At 34.1% G+C, this 17,684-nt stretch overlaps 1 protein-coding gene across 1 annotated transcript in view; it reads right to left on the bottom strand.

Moving 5' to 3' along the window:
* Positions 1–3,083: 3,083 nt before the first annotated feature.
* The window catches only part of LOC129220692 (thyrotropin-releasing hormone receptor-like), a 35,863-nt gene continuing 21,262 nt past the window's right edge, over positions 3,084–17,684 (bottom strand). The window contains exons 2-3 of the mRNA XM_054855121.1: positions 6,823–7,011; positions 3,084–3,486 (exon numbers count right to left, since the gene is read on the bottom strand). Of these exons, the coding sequence (XP_054711096.1) occupies positions 3,325–3,486; positions 6,823–7,011 (351 nt within the window). The 3' untranslated portion in view covers positions 3,084–3,324. The remainder of the gene's footprint in view (positions 3,487–6,822; positions 7,012–17,684) is intronic.

Raw genomic sequence — 17,684 nt, 5'->3', positions numbered from 1 at the left:
GAAAAAGTTACCTCTGAAAATCAAAGAATGATAGTAACAGTAATTTTCAAAAATTGATGCTCATATTGTAATAAATTGTTGTAAGTTAAAAAAAAAATTATTTTGTAAATATTAAATAATAAAGTTCGTATTATTAACATTTTAAATATTAATTGATATCCACTAATATTCGGTTTAGTATTTATGTGTTGAATATTCAGCTTCTGTCTATTTTAATGCTTTGTGGAGTTAGTCAAGTGCATACGGGGCAAAGTGAATGTGTAAAAATGAAATAGCTCATTTCATTACTGATTAAATCCTCTATTAAATCACTGGCGTATTTTCTCATTAATTATTTCGTTTACATTCCTTCACTTAATAATTCTCTTATTTATACATTCGTTCACTTATTTTCAAATTCTTTCACTCTTTCATTCACTCATTTATTTCTATCATAAATACATTTATTTATTTATTTAGTCGTTGATTGTTTCATTTTCTTTTCATATATTCCTTTATTAATTCATTTACTCATTCATTTGGTCAAAATAATGGAATTAAGAATATTTCGTTTTTACTTAAATTAATTAAAAATTCACTTAAATGTTTTTTTTTACTTTGTACCATGAAAAAAAGGGAAAGTTTCCACCTTTTTTGGGGGGTAAAAATTTATTGCCAAAAATAAAGTTAATGCAATTTTTGTTTATGATACTGTTATTTATGTACCGTAATTTTCAGAACAAATTTTCAATTTATTAATTTTGAAGAAAATAATCTAGCTTAACTTTTTTACTTTGCCATAGATTCCCCTATTATGCGTCACGCCACCAAATAGTATATCTGATGTAGCAATAAATAACTTATACACAAATTCACATTTATGTCCTTTATTTAAATAATTTTACTGGAAAATAAAACATACGTTATTTTCACAACATTCAGTAATGAATTTGAGGTACAATATGCAATAATCTTTCTTAGCTCAGCAAAGCTCGTTTGTAGTTACACAAAAATCATTCATCATACACAAAATCATTCCCCCTTTCATGAGACATGATCATACACAAGAAATGACATTAATATATTCCTTTCGGAACGTCACATGAAATATAGTCATTCTATTGATTATTCGCGTGACAACTTTAAAACCATTGGAAAGCTTTGAGATCCTAGTAAGTGAAGCATTTTTAAAAAAATGTGGATCTTGTGCCCTTAAAAAGTTATAATAGGTGTTTATTTAAAGTAATGAATCTTTGAACAGTTGTTTAAACCTGACTTGTTGGTGTTCGAATGAAAAATGGCTTGGAATGAAATTAAGTTCTGAATTATAGAAAATAATTTCTCGCGGACATGACTAGTTGTCTGCAAAAGTGACGATGACAATATCAAGGGAAAAAGTACATTCTTTTTTTTTAGAATATTTATTGGGATCTTTAGGTTTTTTTTTTTTTTCTTTTTTCAACCAAATTTCTCTTTACTTTTCCCGGTATACCCGCTCATATTTTAACTAATTGAATGCTACGAAGTTACAGTCTGACCACCGATAAGATGGAAAGGCTAACATCTGGTTTGCAGGTGGAAATGGCCGCGTTCATTAGTTTTCAGGAATGTCGGCTTTTGTAGATGGATGTAAGCCTATAATATAAGCAGAATCGCAATAAAGTGAGAGAACCACGCGCATCAAGTTTTACTTCCCCCCTCGTTCAGGTAGACTAGTTCTAGCTAGAGATCCTAGGTACGGTGAGTTTGGACAACTTCGGAGCGGTGGCCATTTTATGTTCAAAGATGCTCACTTCCCATAGGCCGTAATGCATCTTCTGCTCCAAATATCACTGTACATTGTATCGAAAAAATTGGAAGCTAGTTATAATATTATGAAATGAAATGCGCAGATCACAAATATTTGTTTGTTTTCTATCTTTATCAACAAATTTTTTAGAATTTTTTTTTTCTTTGTAAGCGCTATGACGATACGAAACGATTGGCGCAGTGTTGCCAGGCTTAAAGCTCACTTCGTCTAATGAAAATACTAGGGGAAAAAACAAGTCTGAACTTTAAAGATTTAATGTCCTACATTCCGTGGAAAAGCTAGAAATTCACACAGCGCAGCATTTCTAACTGACGACACTTGGACTAAACATGGCAGTTGTGGCACGCCGTTGTCCAATCTCTCCGTATACAGGATCTCTAGTTCAAGCTAAACGTTTGCCGATTCCATATAATCCTTGAGCAGACTTTAACAGCATATCACAGTTTTCTTAATCGATGGCACAGTTTCTCTATATGAGAAGAGGAAAAGTAGTTTCAATCATAGCATAAAGTTTGCGTTATTTGTTTCAGAAGATTTCAATATAAATGCTACCTAAATAGATCCTGATCATATCTGATCTTGGGAAGAAATACACTTTGAATGGCTGGAAAGTAAAATGGAGATAAATCTAAGACATGAAAGATTTATCGCAGTTGAAAACTAATGGCCTGTTAGATAAACCAAATCCTTAAATAACATAAAAAGTGTCAAAATATGTTTAAAAAAAACAGTCAACAAATTGAATCTAGCCATTAAAGGGCAGCCAATTAAATGTGTCATGTCACTGAAAATTTTAAAAATTCTTCGTAATGGAAAATTGGAGCGCGATGAAAAAACACGGCAGCGACGTAAACGAAATTTTACGGTTTTCATCAATATAGAACGTAAGTACGTCAAGTAACCACGGGACAGTGTAAACCTATTCCACACTTTTTTTCCCTTTTTTTATGCTATTTACTTTAAACCTGTAGTATTTTACCCTATCTACTTTTCCAGAACAAATTTTCGTAATTCGTCAAACCTTGGTACCCCAAACCAGGGTACCAATGCTGTCCCTATGGCTGATAAAAATATAATGATTTTTGAACTGTCAGGGGGAAATAACCCTGAAAGACACAAATCGTTGTACAACACACGAGGGCTGCGCGCTGATACACGAGTTGCTGTATTGGTAATAGTTCTCGGCAGCGTTTTTTTTTTTTCTTCTTTATATTTAAAACTTCTGCGATAATGGTTTTAAAAAGTGTTTTTCACACTGATAAAATTTATGAAATTTTGATTGGACATTTTCTTGCCGTGTAGAAATTTTCGTGCTTTTAAAAAATTTGAGCCTGAAATTGTGTACACTTTTTTTTATATGAACATAACTTTTCTTCTATCAAAGATGATGGCAAGTAGATTTTTTTTATATTTATGAAACAAAACGCAGAAAATTGTGCAGTTAATGTCTTAGTTTCCATCACACATTACAACACACATTTTATGGAAACTACTAGAACACAAACATAATAAATATTCATTAGTGTTAGAAAGAATCACAGTAACTGTTGAAGTTGTTCCACGGTGCATGAGGTGATTTGTGACGTCACAGTCTGGTGCTGTCGTCTTACGACGGATCCGGCCACGCTGATATATGGTCCCTTAAATTTTTTTTCTGTCTTGCCGCAGGACAGCATTCTCTTAAACGCTCTCCGAAACTGAAATGAATAAAGATAAAAATGCAATGTTCAAAAAAAAATAATAAAAATTACCATAAATTAAGTTAGTATTTCAGTTATTTAGGGAAACTTTGATCCAGAATTTTTTCCTAAAAGGCACACTAATACTTTGATAGCGGTTTTGCTTCTATTGGTATAAAGCTGAAGAGAAACTCTCAAATAGTGACAATATTTTAAAAATACCAATTAAAAAAAAATATTTAAAAAGAAATAGTAAACTGATTAAAAGTTTCCTTGCCAATCAGGGTAGCTTTTGACTGTGTGGAAAATGTAATATAAAATAAACTTGTTCTTTAAACGCAGCGCAACCTTGAACGCAAAAAATGAAATTTCTAAACATTTAAAAGCTTCCCATTTTTATTTAAAGGCATCACAAGATTTTTGTCGCTTCTTATATTGCACTAGCAGTTCCCGCACGGCGATGCCCGTGCTAAGAAGTCAAAGGAATTCTGTTGAACGAAAAAGCTCCACCCTCCCTCCCCGCCCCCGCCCACCTTCTGATAAGATATGATCATTTTTCTTCAACTAAAATGCGTACACACCTTTTCAAAAGATCTATTAAAATCTTTTTGGAATTTAATACTATTCGCCAAGACACATAAAAATATGTAATAGCTTTAAAACTCAAAATAATCCTTCAACTACATAGATCATCGCTTAACGCGGCAAGCAACCACGCTACCGCAGCCCTGCCCTTTAGTGATTAAAGCACCCCCCCCCCCAGCAATTTGACGTGTTTCGCCAAATAAATAATGCTATAATAAAAACGTTATAAAAAAACAATCACAATTGAATAATACAACAAATCAAATTATTTACTTGGTAAGTAACTATCATTAACTATAAGAACAAAAATAAACGTTGAAGAAATAAGGAATACAAAACCCAATAGAAGAATTCTACAGAATCAAATTATGTACTTGAACATCGAATAAAACGCTTTCAAAAATCTGTTCGCTGATCACAACAACGTAGCATGGGCATGATTCCTTGCAGCTATTGATACTATCGGCCAGCGCCCTCTCGAAGAGTTAACTTACCAAGCCATCTATTTGGATTTCAAAGAACTAAACTTACCCCTCCATCTGTTATGATTTAATAGAACTAAACAATTAATTAAACATTTAAGTTTCAATAACAAATATTTTGATCAATCTAATTAAAAAAAAAGCCTATAGCATTTTTGAGTAAATGGACTACTCAACATAAAAAGTTTTTTTCAATTCGAACCAGTAGTTCCTGAGATTAGCGAGTTCAAACAAACAAACTCTTCAGCTTTATATTACTAGTTAATTATCAAGAAAAATATGACTGATACGTATATATACAAATATATATATGTTTTATTTACAAATCCTTTTTAATTACGTTTAGAATTTTCTCTAAAAAGTACCGTCGGTTACGCCTCATGGATGCCTCAAACCTACGCCCACGGGATCGCGAAGCCTGCGCTTTCAGGTCGAGCAATCGTGGATACGCATATTCTGCGTTCCAAGCATTTTAAACATTTTTATTGCTGATCCACTCCTATTAGTCATAGCGTGATGTTATATAGCCTATATCCTTACTCAATGAATAGACTAATCAACACAAAAAGAATTTTTCAATTCGAACTAGTAGTTTCGGAGATTAGCGCGTTTAAACAAACAAACTCTACTGCTTTATATTATTAGTATAGATAGAATATTATGATTTAAGAAGAGAGGTTTCGCGAACTTTGACCAGTTTTAACTAAAGGCAGTGTTTAATCAGCCATCAAAAATGCCTCCCAAACAGTAACTTCAGAGTTTTGGAATACAATCAGCTATGCACAGTGTTGTCAACTTATTTTTTGAAAACAATAGAGAACCAATATTACAACATTACCAACAGGATTATTTTTTGGGGCTTCTACAGATTCTTCTAAAGTTAAATGTATTTAAAAACATCAAATGATGAAAAGTTGTCCAACTTTCAAAAGAACTCGTAATGACTGTAAGGGAATAAAAAAATATTTGTAAATGTTTTTGTGCGAAGCAAGGAAATTTGTCTATTGACAACTGGAATGCGCTTAGGGACCACCTGCAAATAGTGTTACGTCTAGCTGGACAGGGAGGCAGGAGAGGTTCGTGAAATTGTGAGTTTGTGACAAGAGAAAGGGAGAGGGTAAAAAGAAGCGTATAACACTTTTTTTTTAAATAAAAATATTCTTATGGAAAACAGCATGACATGTGACAAGGCCACAAAAATGGTAACGATAAATGAGTGCTTACTAAATTCGTCTAGCCTGGGCTTATTACCAGCTTGGATACTGGTAATAATATCAGAGTATGTTTGACATTGATGCAAAATCTGGAGGAAAAGAGATGTTGAGGATGAATCACTGAAGCACGCAAGATGGCAAGAGAAGGAAGGGAATTGACGAATTGATTACAAAAAAGAAACATATAGCAGCAACAAAACAGAGTTTAACAAAAACATACGTTTTTTAGCTTATAATGCTTCGACAAGGGGCTTGTGCGTATTGAAGACGAGCGTTGGAAGCTTACCAGCGAAGCTTCGGAAGAGTTAAGAAATTGAGAGTTGGGTGAATGACAATGCGGAGCATGGCGTAGTCCTTATCGAAGCATTTGTTTTGACGATCACCGAGAGTATTAAAAAGAGAAACAGTGTCTTCCTCAAGTGTTCTAGGAACATCGAAAAAAATACCGAGACCGAAAAAAAACACTTAAAAATCATTTCAGACCTAATGAGTAAAATATAATACATTTTGTGCATTTGATTTATTTTTTATATTTTCTTTTTATTTAATTGGCCCTTCATCTTTTCTGTACTTGATTTATATATATATATATATATATATATATATATATATATATATATATATATATATATATATATATATATATATATATTGGTAAAGAAAATTTTATGCTCGGCCTGTTTTCTAAATTCATCTCAGTGTAATATTTAGAAATAAGCTCCTCACCGGTTTACGCACACAAAAATCAAATTTTTAGATGTCTGATAAATTTACGTAATTATTGAGGATAAAGGATGTATTTTTTAAAACAGTATTACTATTGTATTTCATTTAATTTTTTATCATCAAAAACATTCTCACGGGTTGCGATGAGTCGTCGATATTTTGTGACGTGTCACGGAGTGGAAGGCGGGAATACTTGATTTAATTAAGCATCACGTTGGATGTGCACAGATAATAATGCCCTCTATTTTTGTTCACAATGACTATAAATAAATTTCCATTTTAGGCTTTCGTTTACAAAGTACTACATGCATTTAAATATTCAAATGTCGATTAACAGAAACAATTACCTTAATGGACATAACGTTATAAAGGATGGGATTAATGGCGCTATTGATAAAAATCATGGTCTTGCAAAACATCAGAAACCATAGCTCCATATAACGATGCTTAGCAAATGAATTATACACAACCAGAACTCGATATGGAAGCCAAAGCGTAGCGAACACAGCAACGACTACGGCCAACATCTTCACTACCTAGAAAAAAAAAAACAAAAAACAATTTGAGTTTTCATTGTCAAGTAAGCAATAAGTTCAAGAAAGGCTGAAATAGATATTTTTACCGCAATCATCGTTATTTGTTTCCTCAATTTAAAACGATACATAATTTTAAAAACCTTCTGTATGAAACTTTCTTAAATCTAATGTTCAATTACCTCTCATATGTGGTCATTGACATTTGGAAGATTTTCGGGTGTTTGTGTAAGGTCCACTACTTTTGAAGTCCATATTTCGGAGTAGTAGTTATGATTTCAAATTGTATTAACTTCTTCTGCATGAAATATAGACAAGTAGAAAATCTGTAAAACTGGACATAATAAGGTGGGATGACTATCTGTTAAGAAAGCACCAGGAAGGAACTACATTAAACGATCTTAAAACAGCCCCTTTTGCGAAAGGCGAAGAGATAGATTAATTGCTACGATCAGCGCTAAATAATATGACGAGCTGGTACTTTTCTTTCTACAGAAAATAGTTTCAACGATATCTTTAAAATGCTCAATACATTTTTATTACCGGGGCTGTTTAGATTCATCAACATCACGAGAAAGTTTGGATTCAGGCACGCCTGAAAGTCAAAAAATGGAGATTTTAATTAAATTAAGGTCTTGAAAGTGCTTCAAAATAAAGACAAGGCCCACAAGTGGGTCCTTCCAAACATAACATAAATTTAAGTCTGACACTTGCTAGCCTTAGTACCACATTATATTAATATGCATAACTACAATTTTGTTACTGATAATTCATTAGATGGTACTAGTCTTTTTTACTTCCTTTTACAAAAAAGGAAGTATTGTATTCGCAAAAAGCTGTTCACTCAAAAATCGACCTTAATTTCCATTTTACTCACCCACGATTAAATGTTGTGGTTTTTTTTTCGACTCGACCACACGTGGATAAGTGTCTAAGAACGTATAGACACGTGAAATATCCATTTTGACGATTCCGGAATTAATTACAACGAGTTTTCTCGTGACGTCTGTATGTACGTATGTATGTATGTGTGTATGTGCGTATATATGTCGCATAACTCAAGAACGGTATGTCCTAGAAAGTTGAAATTTGGTACGTAGACTCCTAGTGGGGTCTAGTTGTGCACTTCGCCTTTTGGTTGCATTCGGGTGTTTCTAAAGGGTTTTTTTTTTTTTGCATCAAATCATTGTTAATTTCGATGTAAACTCAAGTGGTGTTATAACTTGGTGGACACTTGGCTTTATATCGCCATTTTAGCCTCCAAGTTTTGTCGCCAACTTGGCGACAAATTTGGCGATTTTTTTTGTTAATCTGTTTCTTGGCCACTGTTGGTGATATTTAGAGAGTAAACTATTGAATCACATTAAAAAGGTTAATAGTGAGGAAATTTCATTAAACTGGAGTAAAAGGAAGTCATGTGATGCACACATCAGCTAGTTTTTTTGATTTTCAGTGTATCAAACTCTCACCCAAATATTGTTTTTCGCTAGTTCTTTCAGTTATCAACTTAATAAAAACAAACTACATGCTGCGGAAATTTTGTTAAGTCAGCCAGCCATTTGGTGTCAAATTAAAAAGATGTTCTCTCTTCTTCTTCTTCTCATTTTAAAATGGAACTGATATTTTTGAGTATGTAACTATCTTAAGTTGTTATTTTTCTTTTCGAATCTTGGAACCATTTGAGAAACATATCAATAATGTAAAGCAATAAAGTTTTATTGAGTGACCATAGATCCAAATATTTTGCATGTATTACACAAACCTTTGCAATAACTACTAAAAAATAATGATATATATATTTTGTTTAAACCCGGATAGGTCCCAGAAGGAAGTGAAGAAGATTAGGGAGGTAATATTGATTGTAATTGAAAGCTTTCGGGGTGCTGTACTGGATGTTTGCTGATATAAATAGCTCTAAATCACTATAAACTATAGTATTGTGGCAATTAATTGGGAAATGCATTTTTCTTCAAAAAAAAATTAGTTCTATTCAAGTTTTTAATGAATACATTTGAAACTAATAATTAATATAACCTTCCCGAGAATTAATAACATCACAGACACGTTTTGACATGGAATGTACTATACTGGCATCTATAGTTTTAATTTAAACGTATTTATACCATATGTCAAATACAGACGAAATTAGCTTTTCCGTCGTAGTACTGTCAAACTTATGAAGACGTTTCTTAACGATAGCCGACAAATTTTCAATCGGATTTGAGTCCGATGAGTTTCCGGGTCAATCCAGTACGGTAAGTTTGTTTTCAGAACAGAAATTGACAATTTGCTTCGATGTGTGACATCGCGCGCCGTCTTGTTGAAAAACGCTATCTCCGTTCCGCAAAAGTTTAGCCATGGTTGTAAGCACCTTTTGGGACCAATATCAATTCACTGTTCATCATTCCTTGCACAGAAACAAGGGATTATGCCCCTGAAACGCAGAAACTACCCCAAAACATCGTTTTGGACTGATACTTGGGTGTTTGACTAATGTAGTGCGGACGAAGAGGTTCTTCTTTGCTCCTTCTCACGAACCTGGATCTAAGTCCCTGTGCCATAAAATGTGTTTCATTAGAAAATAAAACCTTTTCCCAGTCCAATTCTAACCTTTTTTTCTTCATGCGAGTCGTGTGAAGCAGCTTCTTGTAAGGTCGACGTGCTTTCCGCCCACGTTCTAAAAGCCTGTATCTTACTATTGAAGGTTCTATGTCAACACCAAGGAGGATAGAAGAAAGGGGAGACGCCCAAAGTCGTCAACTTGCTGCGCGCATGTAGAGTAATGGGGAAAACGTTCAGAAGTAGTGCCTTGTAGTTCAAAATTTATGTATTGCTTAAGCCATTTGCACAAATGAGACATTTTTACGCACTGTATTTCTGGAATACTAAACTTGTTTTTAATTGTGACAGTTAAAATATGATGAATCTTCATTATATATCATAATATGATGTAGCAAATTTATAGTTTTCTTGCATTAAAAAAAATATGTGCCCTATCCTCTTTTTTTCTATGTAGCCCAGTCAATAAAGATTTCGTGTCGCAACTAATTTAGGGAAAGCTAAATTTTTGCAGGTTGTTAGTAGATAAAGCATACACTAAAAAAATGCAAAGTCCCACCCCCCACCCCCTCCGAAACATTGCCAGAGCAGTACTATGATTATACGCTTTTCGTGTTGCAACTACTTAAGAGAAAGCTGAGTTTTGGCAGGATGTTCGTTCATAATGTATTCTTGAAAAAAGTACAAAGTCCCGACCCCCACCGCTCTTGCTTCCCCCTTCCACCCCCTCCGAAGCACTGCAAGAACAGTACTATGATTGTACGCCTTTCGTGTCGCAACTAATTAAGAGAAAGCTGATTTTTGGCAGGATGTTAGTACGTAATGTATCCTTTAAAAAAGTATGAAGTCACGATCCCCACCCCTCTTGCTTTCCTCCCCACCCCCTCCGAAACATTGCAGTACTATGGTTATTAGAATGGGACGAAATAAGTCGACATTTTTTTTTTTCGAAATCAATTTTTGGATAGCGCGCAAAAGTTGCGTAGTGAGCTAGTTAGCACTCACAAAAAGTTTCTTAAACATTAAAAAATATCTAGCCAACGCTGTTTGACACTGAAAAACCGAAAAAAAAGTGAAAAATGAATTTTTGTCGAAATTTTTTTTTTTAAACTAAATTCCAAATATTTTGCTGGAATGCACCGAAAATGTCATATAATGAGCCAGTTCGAGCCCATAAAATGTTTCATTGATTTTAATGAGCATTTAACCGCTCCTTTCTGTAATCAAAAATTGGAGAAAAATGAAAAAATATTGAATTTCTTTAAATACCAATGTGAAAATTATTTTTCAAAATTAAATCATAGACTAATTAATTAAATAGCACTATTAATCATAGTAATTATTATCACGCAATAGTATCATACATTTTCTAGAATTACATATAAAGATAATAACATTTTGAAAAAGAAATCTTCAAATTTGAGTTATAAAACCTCAGGCATAATGAATATTATTTTTTGGAATAATATTGTCCCTTGTTATCAAATGATGGAAGTTCTTTCCTATTTTGAAGTTTGGCACGAATGTATCCATCTCGTGCAGTTTCACCACGAAATTTTATTGCAACTTTGGTTATTAGTTTCACACAACGTTTCACAGCTTGCGTGTGACAGGGAAATTTCTCGAAAGTGAACTCTGTAGGCTGTTCTTCGCACATTTCTGTCAATTGTTGGTCTTTTAGATGCATCTTTCAATTGTTGATCTTTTAGATGCATTGTAAGAGGTGGCTCTGTAACAACAGTTTGCCCAGTCAACTAAATCAACATAATCAACGGCTTCAAAATTGAATTTAGGACGCTTAAAAAATCGTACACCATCCGAGCTCTTCGTCTTCTTATTTCTAGAGTTCAGAATGCGCCTAACAGCTAATCCCCGAATGTATTTTCTTGAGTCAAACAACATTGTCAACAGTAGCTGTTCAGGATGAGCGAAATATGCATTATTTGAGAGAACTTTGAAAAATATCTCCTTAACGTTGTCTGGAAACTGCCTTGCAAGAGAAATCATTTTCCGAAAATGTTGGGCACCATACTGGCAGTTCGGTTTCATTTTTATTTCAAACCACATTGGAGCATAAACTAACATTACATACTTTACAAGCATTGTAAGATTTTCTGATGGAGTTGGTGTACAAGCGTTTAGCCTATATACAAGCGCTATACTATACCCAAGCCCTATATACAAGCGTATCAAACGGTTTGCAGTTGTCAGCCATCGCGCATGACTGAGTTTGCCTGGGCTACTGTCAGCCATGCTAGAAGGACAACTACCATCTTTTACGGCAAGACATATTCTATATAAATATTGTTGTTTAATGCTTAAACTTTTTCTATCTTCCATGTCCAAAAACAGAAGAATAAGTCAATTTTATCAAATTTGACCACCGGATTTTTTTTTTTTTACAATCTCTAAGAAGTTGTTCGATAGCTCCAGAATATGAATGTGGCCCCTTTGTGCAACCGTCCAATTCCAGAATAAGATGCCTCAGTGGCAACTTATTAGTATGCAGCAGACATATGTTCCACTGTAAAGGTATTTGGAGATATGTCTCAAGTAAACGAATTACTCCACCTTTCCATCCCGTATTTACATTTGTTCCGTCGCATCCAATAACCGTTAAGTTAAGCAAGCTCATATTATACTTTTTTGCAAAGCCTATAATACCTTGCGATTTTTTTTTTTTTTTTTTTTTTTTTTTTTTTTTTTTTGCACTTTCAACAACTGTTAGTGATAAATGACCGATGTACTTGCTACCTGACTCTTCTATCAGTGCTACATTGTGCTTCAGATGCTAATTTTTGATGGCTAGATGTCTTTTGAAGGGTGTCATCTTTGCGGCCGTCAAAATACAAACTCTTTATAGCTGCCCCTTTAACTACTCTTTAATCCCTTTCTCTTAGCTCGCTCCTTTTTTTTTATCGACTTCTCTCCTTATATTTTTGTTTTGTTTGGGAGAAACTAAATCGAAATCAGCGAGAACTGCTGTAGCAATTTTAGCCCCTGCTCTATTTGAAGCTCCAGTTAGATCTGCTGCTAAAGCTGTATGAGGCATAGAAATTTTCATTTGACTTGTCGTTGTTGATGGCGCATCAGTTCACTTATGTTTTCTTGAAAGCGGATAGTTCAATTTAAAATCGTCATCTGTATTTTCTGTGCTTTCTCCTGATTCAAGCTCTGTTTCAGGTTCATTCAACGTAATATGACTTTCCTTAACCCTGAATCCACTTGTGCTGGTTACTGATATGTCTTTCTCATCCAAAGCAACACTTGTTTCAATTTTTTGGCATCTTTTTTCTCTTTTTCGTAGTTTCTGGGTTGTTACTCTATCCATTTTTCCAAATATTCCTAAACTAGTGGTACCCGCACGGCTTTGCCTGTAGTAGAAAATTAAAAGGTCATTTGGTTCACCTGTATATTTACAAATAATGGATGATAAATTTCTCGCCAATTGGCTATGTTCATTCGCTCTCCCATGTTACGGTTCCACGTCATGATAATTTCGCAATTTACTCGTCCATCGTATGATAATTTTGCTCCGGAAAATGTTCTTAAAATTGAAATAGAAAAAGAACAAAAACGAATGTTCGAAAAATCGCTTCGAGATGCGCACCCTCATGCTACAAACTAACTTAGTGCCAAATTTCATGAAAATCGGCCGGACGGTCTAGGCGCTATGCGTGTCACAGACATCCAGACATAAATCCGGACAGAGACTTTCAGCTTTATTATTAGTAAAGATATTCTACGAAATGTATGAAAGTCTTTGAGGATTTCAACTAATTTACTGACAGATACTTCTAATGTTTGCTGAAACTAGCTTCAACTTTTTATTTTTGACCCCCCCCCCCCCCCCCTCCAAGTGTTTGAAAAGTGCATTTTCGCCCTTTTTTTCAGTTTTTCAAGGTCAAATAGCGTCGGCTAAATATTAAACAAATTTAGCGAAATTTTTTATGGTTAATAACGGGCCCATATAGCAACTTTTCCGCACTATCCAAAAACAGATTTCCAAAAAAAGTTTTTCCGGCCCACCCTAATGGTTATGCTCTTTTCATGTCGCAACTAATTTGGGGAAAGCGGATGTTTTTCAAGATGTTAGTACAAAAAGTATACACTAAAATAAGACGAAGTCCCAACCCCCCCTCTTTCTCCCCCTCCCCTTCCGAAACATTGCAAGAGAAGTACTATGATTATACTCTTTTCGTGTCCCAACTAAATAGGGGAAAGCTGATTTTTTTTCTAGGTGTTAGTATAAAAAGTGTACACTAAAAAAAGCACAAAGTCCCTACCCCTATTGCTCCCCCCCCCCCCCCCGCCTCGTCCGAAACATTGCAAGAGCAGTATTATGATTATACGTTTACAGCTCGAAAACTAATGATGATACTGGAGTATTCCTTTTTTTATTTCACTTCTTACAATATTATAAACTAGTGGTGCCCATCCTACGGCCCACGGGTCACACCCAACCCATGAAACTGATCAGTGTGAACCGTTGTTTTGCGAAATGTTTCAACTCGAAGACTATGTTGCAACTGTTTTCTGAAAAACAGGTTGCATTCAACAACAACAACAACAACAAAAAAAGGCATCAAGTTATTATAACTAAAAATTTTTTTTATAAGGGGTCATCTAACAGTTTGTTGGCTCGGTCTGAAATATTGCTACACTGCATTCCACTACAGTGTTCACACATAGACGTACAATCGAACCCAGTTTTACGACAGCTACAGTTCGTAACACAATGTTTTACAGTTGCAAGATATGAGTAGGAGAATTTCACTTGGAGCATAGGTAATTGTCATGATTTTAGGAATTAGTCTGCTGCTTGAAATATATTTCCAAACCCATTCTTCTGCTGGAAATTTAAAACCTAACCAAGTTTGAATAAAAGTTTGTGAAAAGCAAGTAATCGCAAAAATGTCCCTAAAGTCCACTTTTGATTTTCCAAAACTTCCACCAACTTCAGACGTCACTCGTCAACATCTTTTTTAGGTTTCCACCAGAGTTTTTAGGGTCAACACCAGATTCAAACTTGGTTAAGTTTTAAACGTCCCCCAGAAGAGTGCGGTTGGCATTATACGTCATGCAACAGAAAGATTCCTAAGTTCATGAAGGTTATCTCTGCTTCAAGTGAACTTCTCCAATTAATATCATGCAATTGAAAACATTATGTATTTCAAAGTGTATCTGTCGTAAAGCTAGGTTCGATTGCACGTCTATGTGTGGACACTGAAGTGGAGTGCACTGTAACAATATTTCGGACCAAACCAACGAAATATTAGAAGATAGTCCCTTATATAAGATTTAAAAATGTAACCAAAAGTAATATTAAACGTTAATAATATCCGCTGCGAGAAAATAATCTCCGTTAAAATATATTGTTCCTGATTTATTTAAAGTTTAAATTGCTAGCCAAGCATTGACATTATTTTGTAGACTATCGCCGACACAAACGAATTATAAACTTTTTTAACAAATGATTGCATTATGTTAGGAAAACTTTAAGTGAACGTCATTACATTGTTGATCCATTTCAAGAAAATGATTATTATCATATTATTATCTATAAATTTTGTTCAAACATTTCTTTCCAAGACGTAATGATAAAAAGCTATTAATTTGTTGAAGTTACTTTTTGGTTTTTATTGTGAGTTTTCTGCATATGATTAAGTTGGTACAGTGGTGAAACTGAGCTATCTACATGAAAAGTGTATGTTTCAGAATTTATGTATAACAGTGATCCCCAACAATGTTTTCAGAAACCAATTTCTAAATATTTGGCTAACAATTTGTAACATAGTCATTAATCGTGCTCTTCGATTTGTAACATTTCAAAAAATAACTGGCAACACGGATCAGCTTCGCGGGCCAGATACAGCACCTGGGCCTTAGTTTGGGCACCGCTGGTTTACAATATTGTTAGGAGTAACATAAAAAAAGGAACATTCCGGTAACATCATAAATTTTCAAGCTGTACGCTTATAATCATAGTACTGAACTGATCAGTGTGCAATGTTTCGGAAGGAGGGGGGGAGCAGCAAGAGGGGTTGGGGTTGGGACTGTCAAGGTTTTAGTGTACACTTTATGTATTAACATCGTGCAAACATTCGGCTTTATATTAATTAGTTGCGAAAAAAAAGCGTATAATCATAGCTTTGCTCTTGATGGTCTAAGTGTTTTAGAGAGGGTGGTGAGGAAAGCAAGAGGGGTAGGGGTCGGGACTTTGTGGTTCTTTAGTGTATACTTTATGTACTAACATCCTGCAAAAATTCAGCTTTCCCCTAATTAGTTACGACACGAAAAGCGTATAATCATAGTATTGCTCTTGCAATGTTTTGGAGGGGGTGGGGGGGGGAAATCAAGAAGGATGGGGGTCAGGACTTTGTATTTTTTAGTGCATACTTTATTTGCTAACATCCTGCAAAAATTCAGCTTTCCCCTAATTAGTTGCGACACGAAAAACGTATAATCATAGTACTGCTCTTGCAATGTTTCGGAGGGGGCGGGGGGGAAAGCAAGACAGGTGGAGTCGGAACTTTGTGGTTTTTAGTGTATACTTTATGTTTTAACATCCTGCCAAAATTCAGCTTTCCCCTAATTAGTTGCGACACGAAAAACGTATAATCATAGTACTGCTCTTGCAATGTTTCGGAGGGGGCGGAGGGGGGGGGGAAAGCAAGAGGGGGGGGTCGGGACTTTGTATTCTTTTAGTGTATACTTTATTTGCTAACATCCTGCAAAAATTCAGCTTTCCCTAAATTAGTTGCGACAAAGCCTATTTTTTTACCTTCATTGACTGGGCTAATGGTTCTAGTAGAGATATTTCGAACAGGAAATGAGTTATTCAAGTTGTGTTGCCAGGGTTGGCAAGTATTTCGCCATGGGTAGAAAAAACTACGGTTTTCCCCTTCCAGCAAAAATAGTTTTTTTGCCAGTATTCAAAAGAGAACAAAAAATGGAATTTTTACAGACAACTTATATAGTTTTTTTTAATTTTGCCCTCAGTAAATTAATAAAAGATATTAAACATACTATAATTAAATTCTAGTTTTGGTTTTCTTTGACAACTAGCTTAAAATAAATGTAATATTAAACTTACTTAAACGAATGCTTTCAAAGATTGTCTTTTTTTAAAAATAAAAATTGAATTTACAATTTGTATTTGTGACAGGAAAATAAATGCAAAGGATGATTGTCTAAACGGACCAAACATTACCAGTTCTCAACTACTTTTCCTCGGGTATCAATTTCCCCAGTCAGGAGAAAAAAAACGTATTACTTCTTTAGAGAAAAAAGATAATTTTCTATATTATTTGACTATTTTCTGTCAAAATTAAATAGCTTGAAAATCAAAATGAAATCTGGAAAAAGAATAACAGTTTAAATTTTTGATGAGGTTGGTCGTCCTGCCAGCAAAAGGGTTATTTTTTCCAGGATAGTGGCAAAAACTGGGAAAACAAGTACAACAATTGTACAATTTGAATAATCCAATTGAAACTTAAATTAAAGCAGACCAAAACTATGTTCTTCATTAATATAAATGTAGAATTAAAACAATTTAAAGTAAACTAGGTGAAATAGATAATGATTTAAAACTTTCATATTGCGATGCAATGTTTGAAAAAATGTCCTGATATACCGGATCCAACTGAATTTGAATAAGTTTTGACTATTTTTAGGAGTGATTGTCAATAATAAAATTTCTCATTTAGTATGAATTATACATTTTTATCACATTTATATTTCACACTATATAATCATAGTTGACCTCTTATATTTTTTTATTACTCTGTTGGCATTGCAAACTTTGCACTACTTCCCTGCTAAAAATTAAAAGATGAGAATTTCTTATTTAATAGTTAGAACAGTTTTTACACCAAAGTCAGTGAGTTGATTTTTATTGTTTTTTACTCTCCACTTTCTTTCTGTATTCATAAAATGAAAAAGAAAAGCATTTGACTAAAACAATGGATTACTGTTCCACTGATGCAATTTAATATTTTAGGCACAAACAAATGAAAATTATTAGAATGGATTTAAAGTTCCTATGGTATTAAACACGTTATATTCAATCCCCATAAATGAAGCAAATCTAGTTTTTTCACTTTGGCAAATATGGG

The sequence above is a fragment of the Uloborus diversus genome, chromosome 4 (genome assembly GCF_026930045.1).
Source record: "Uloborus diversus isolate 005 chromosome 4, Udiv.v.3.1, whole genome shotgun sequence".
NCBI classification, from domain to species: Eukaryota; Metazoa; Arthropoda; class Arachnida; order Araneae; family Uloboridae; genus Uloborus; species Uloborus diversus.
The sequence above is the reverse complement of the archived record's forward strand: the minus strand, read 5'-3'. Positions and strand labels throughout refer to the sequence as shown.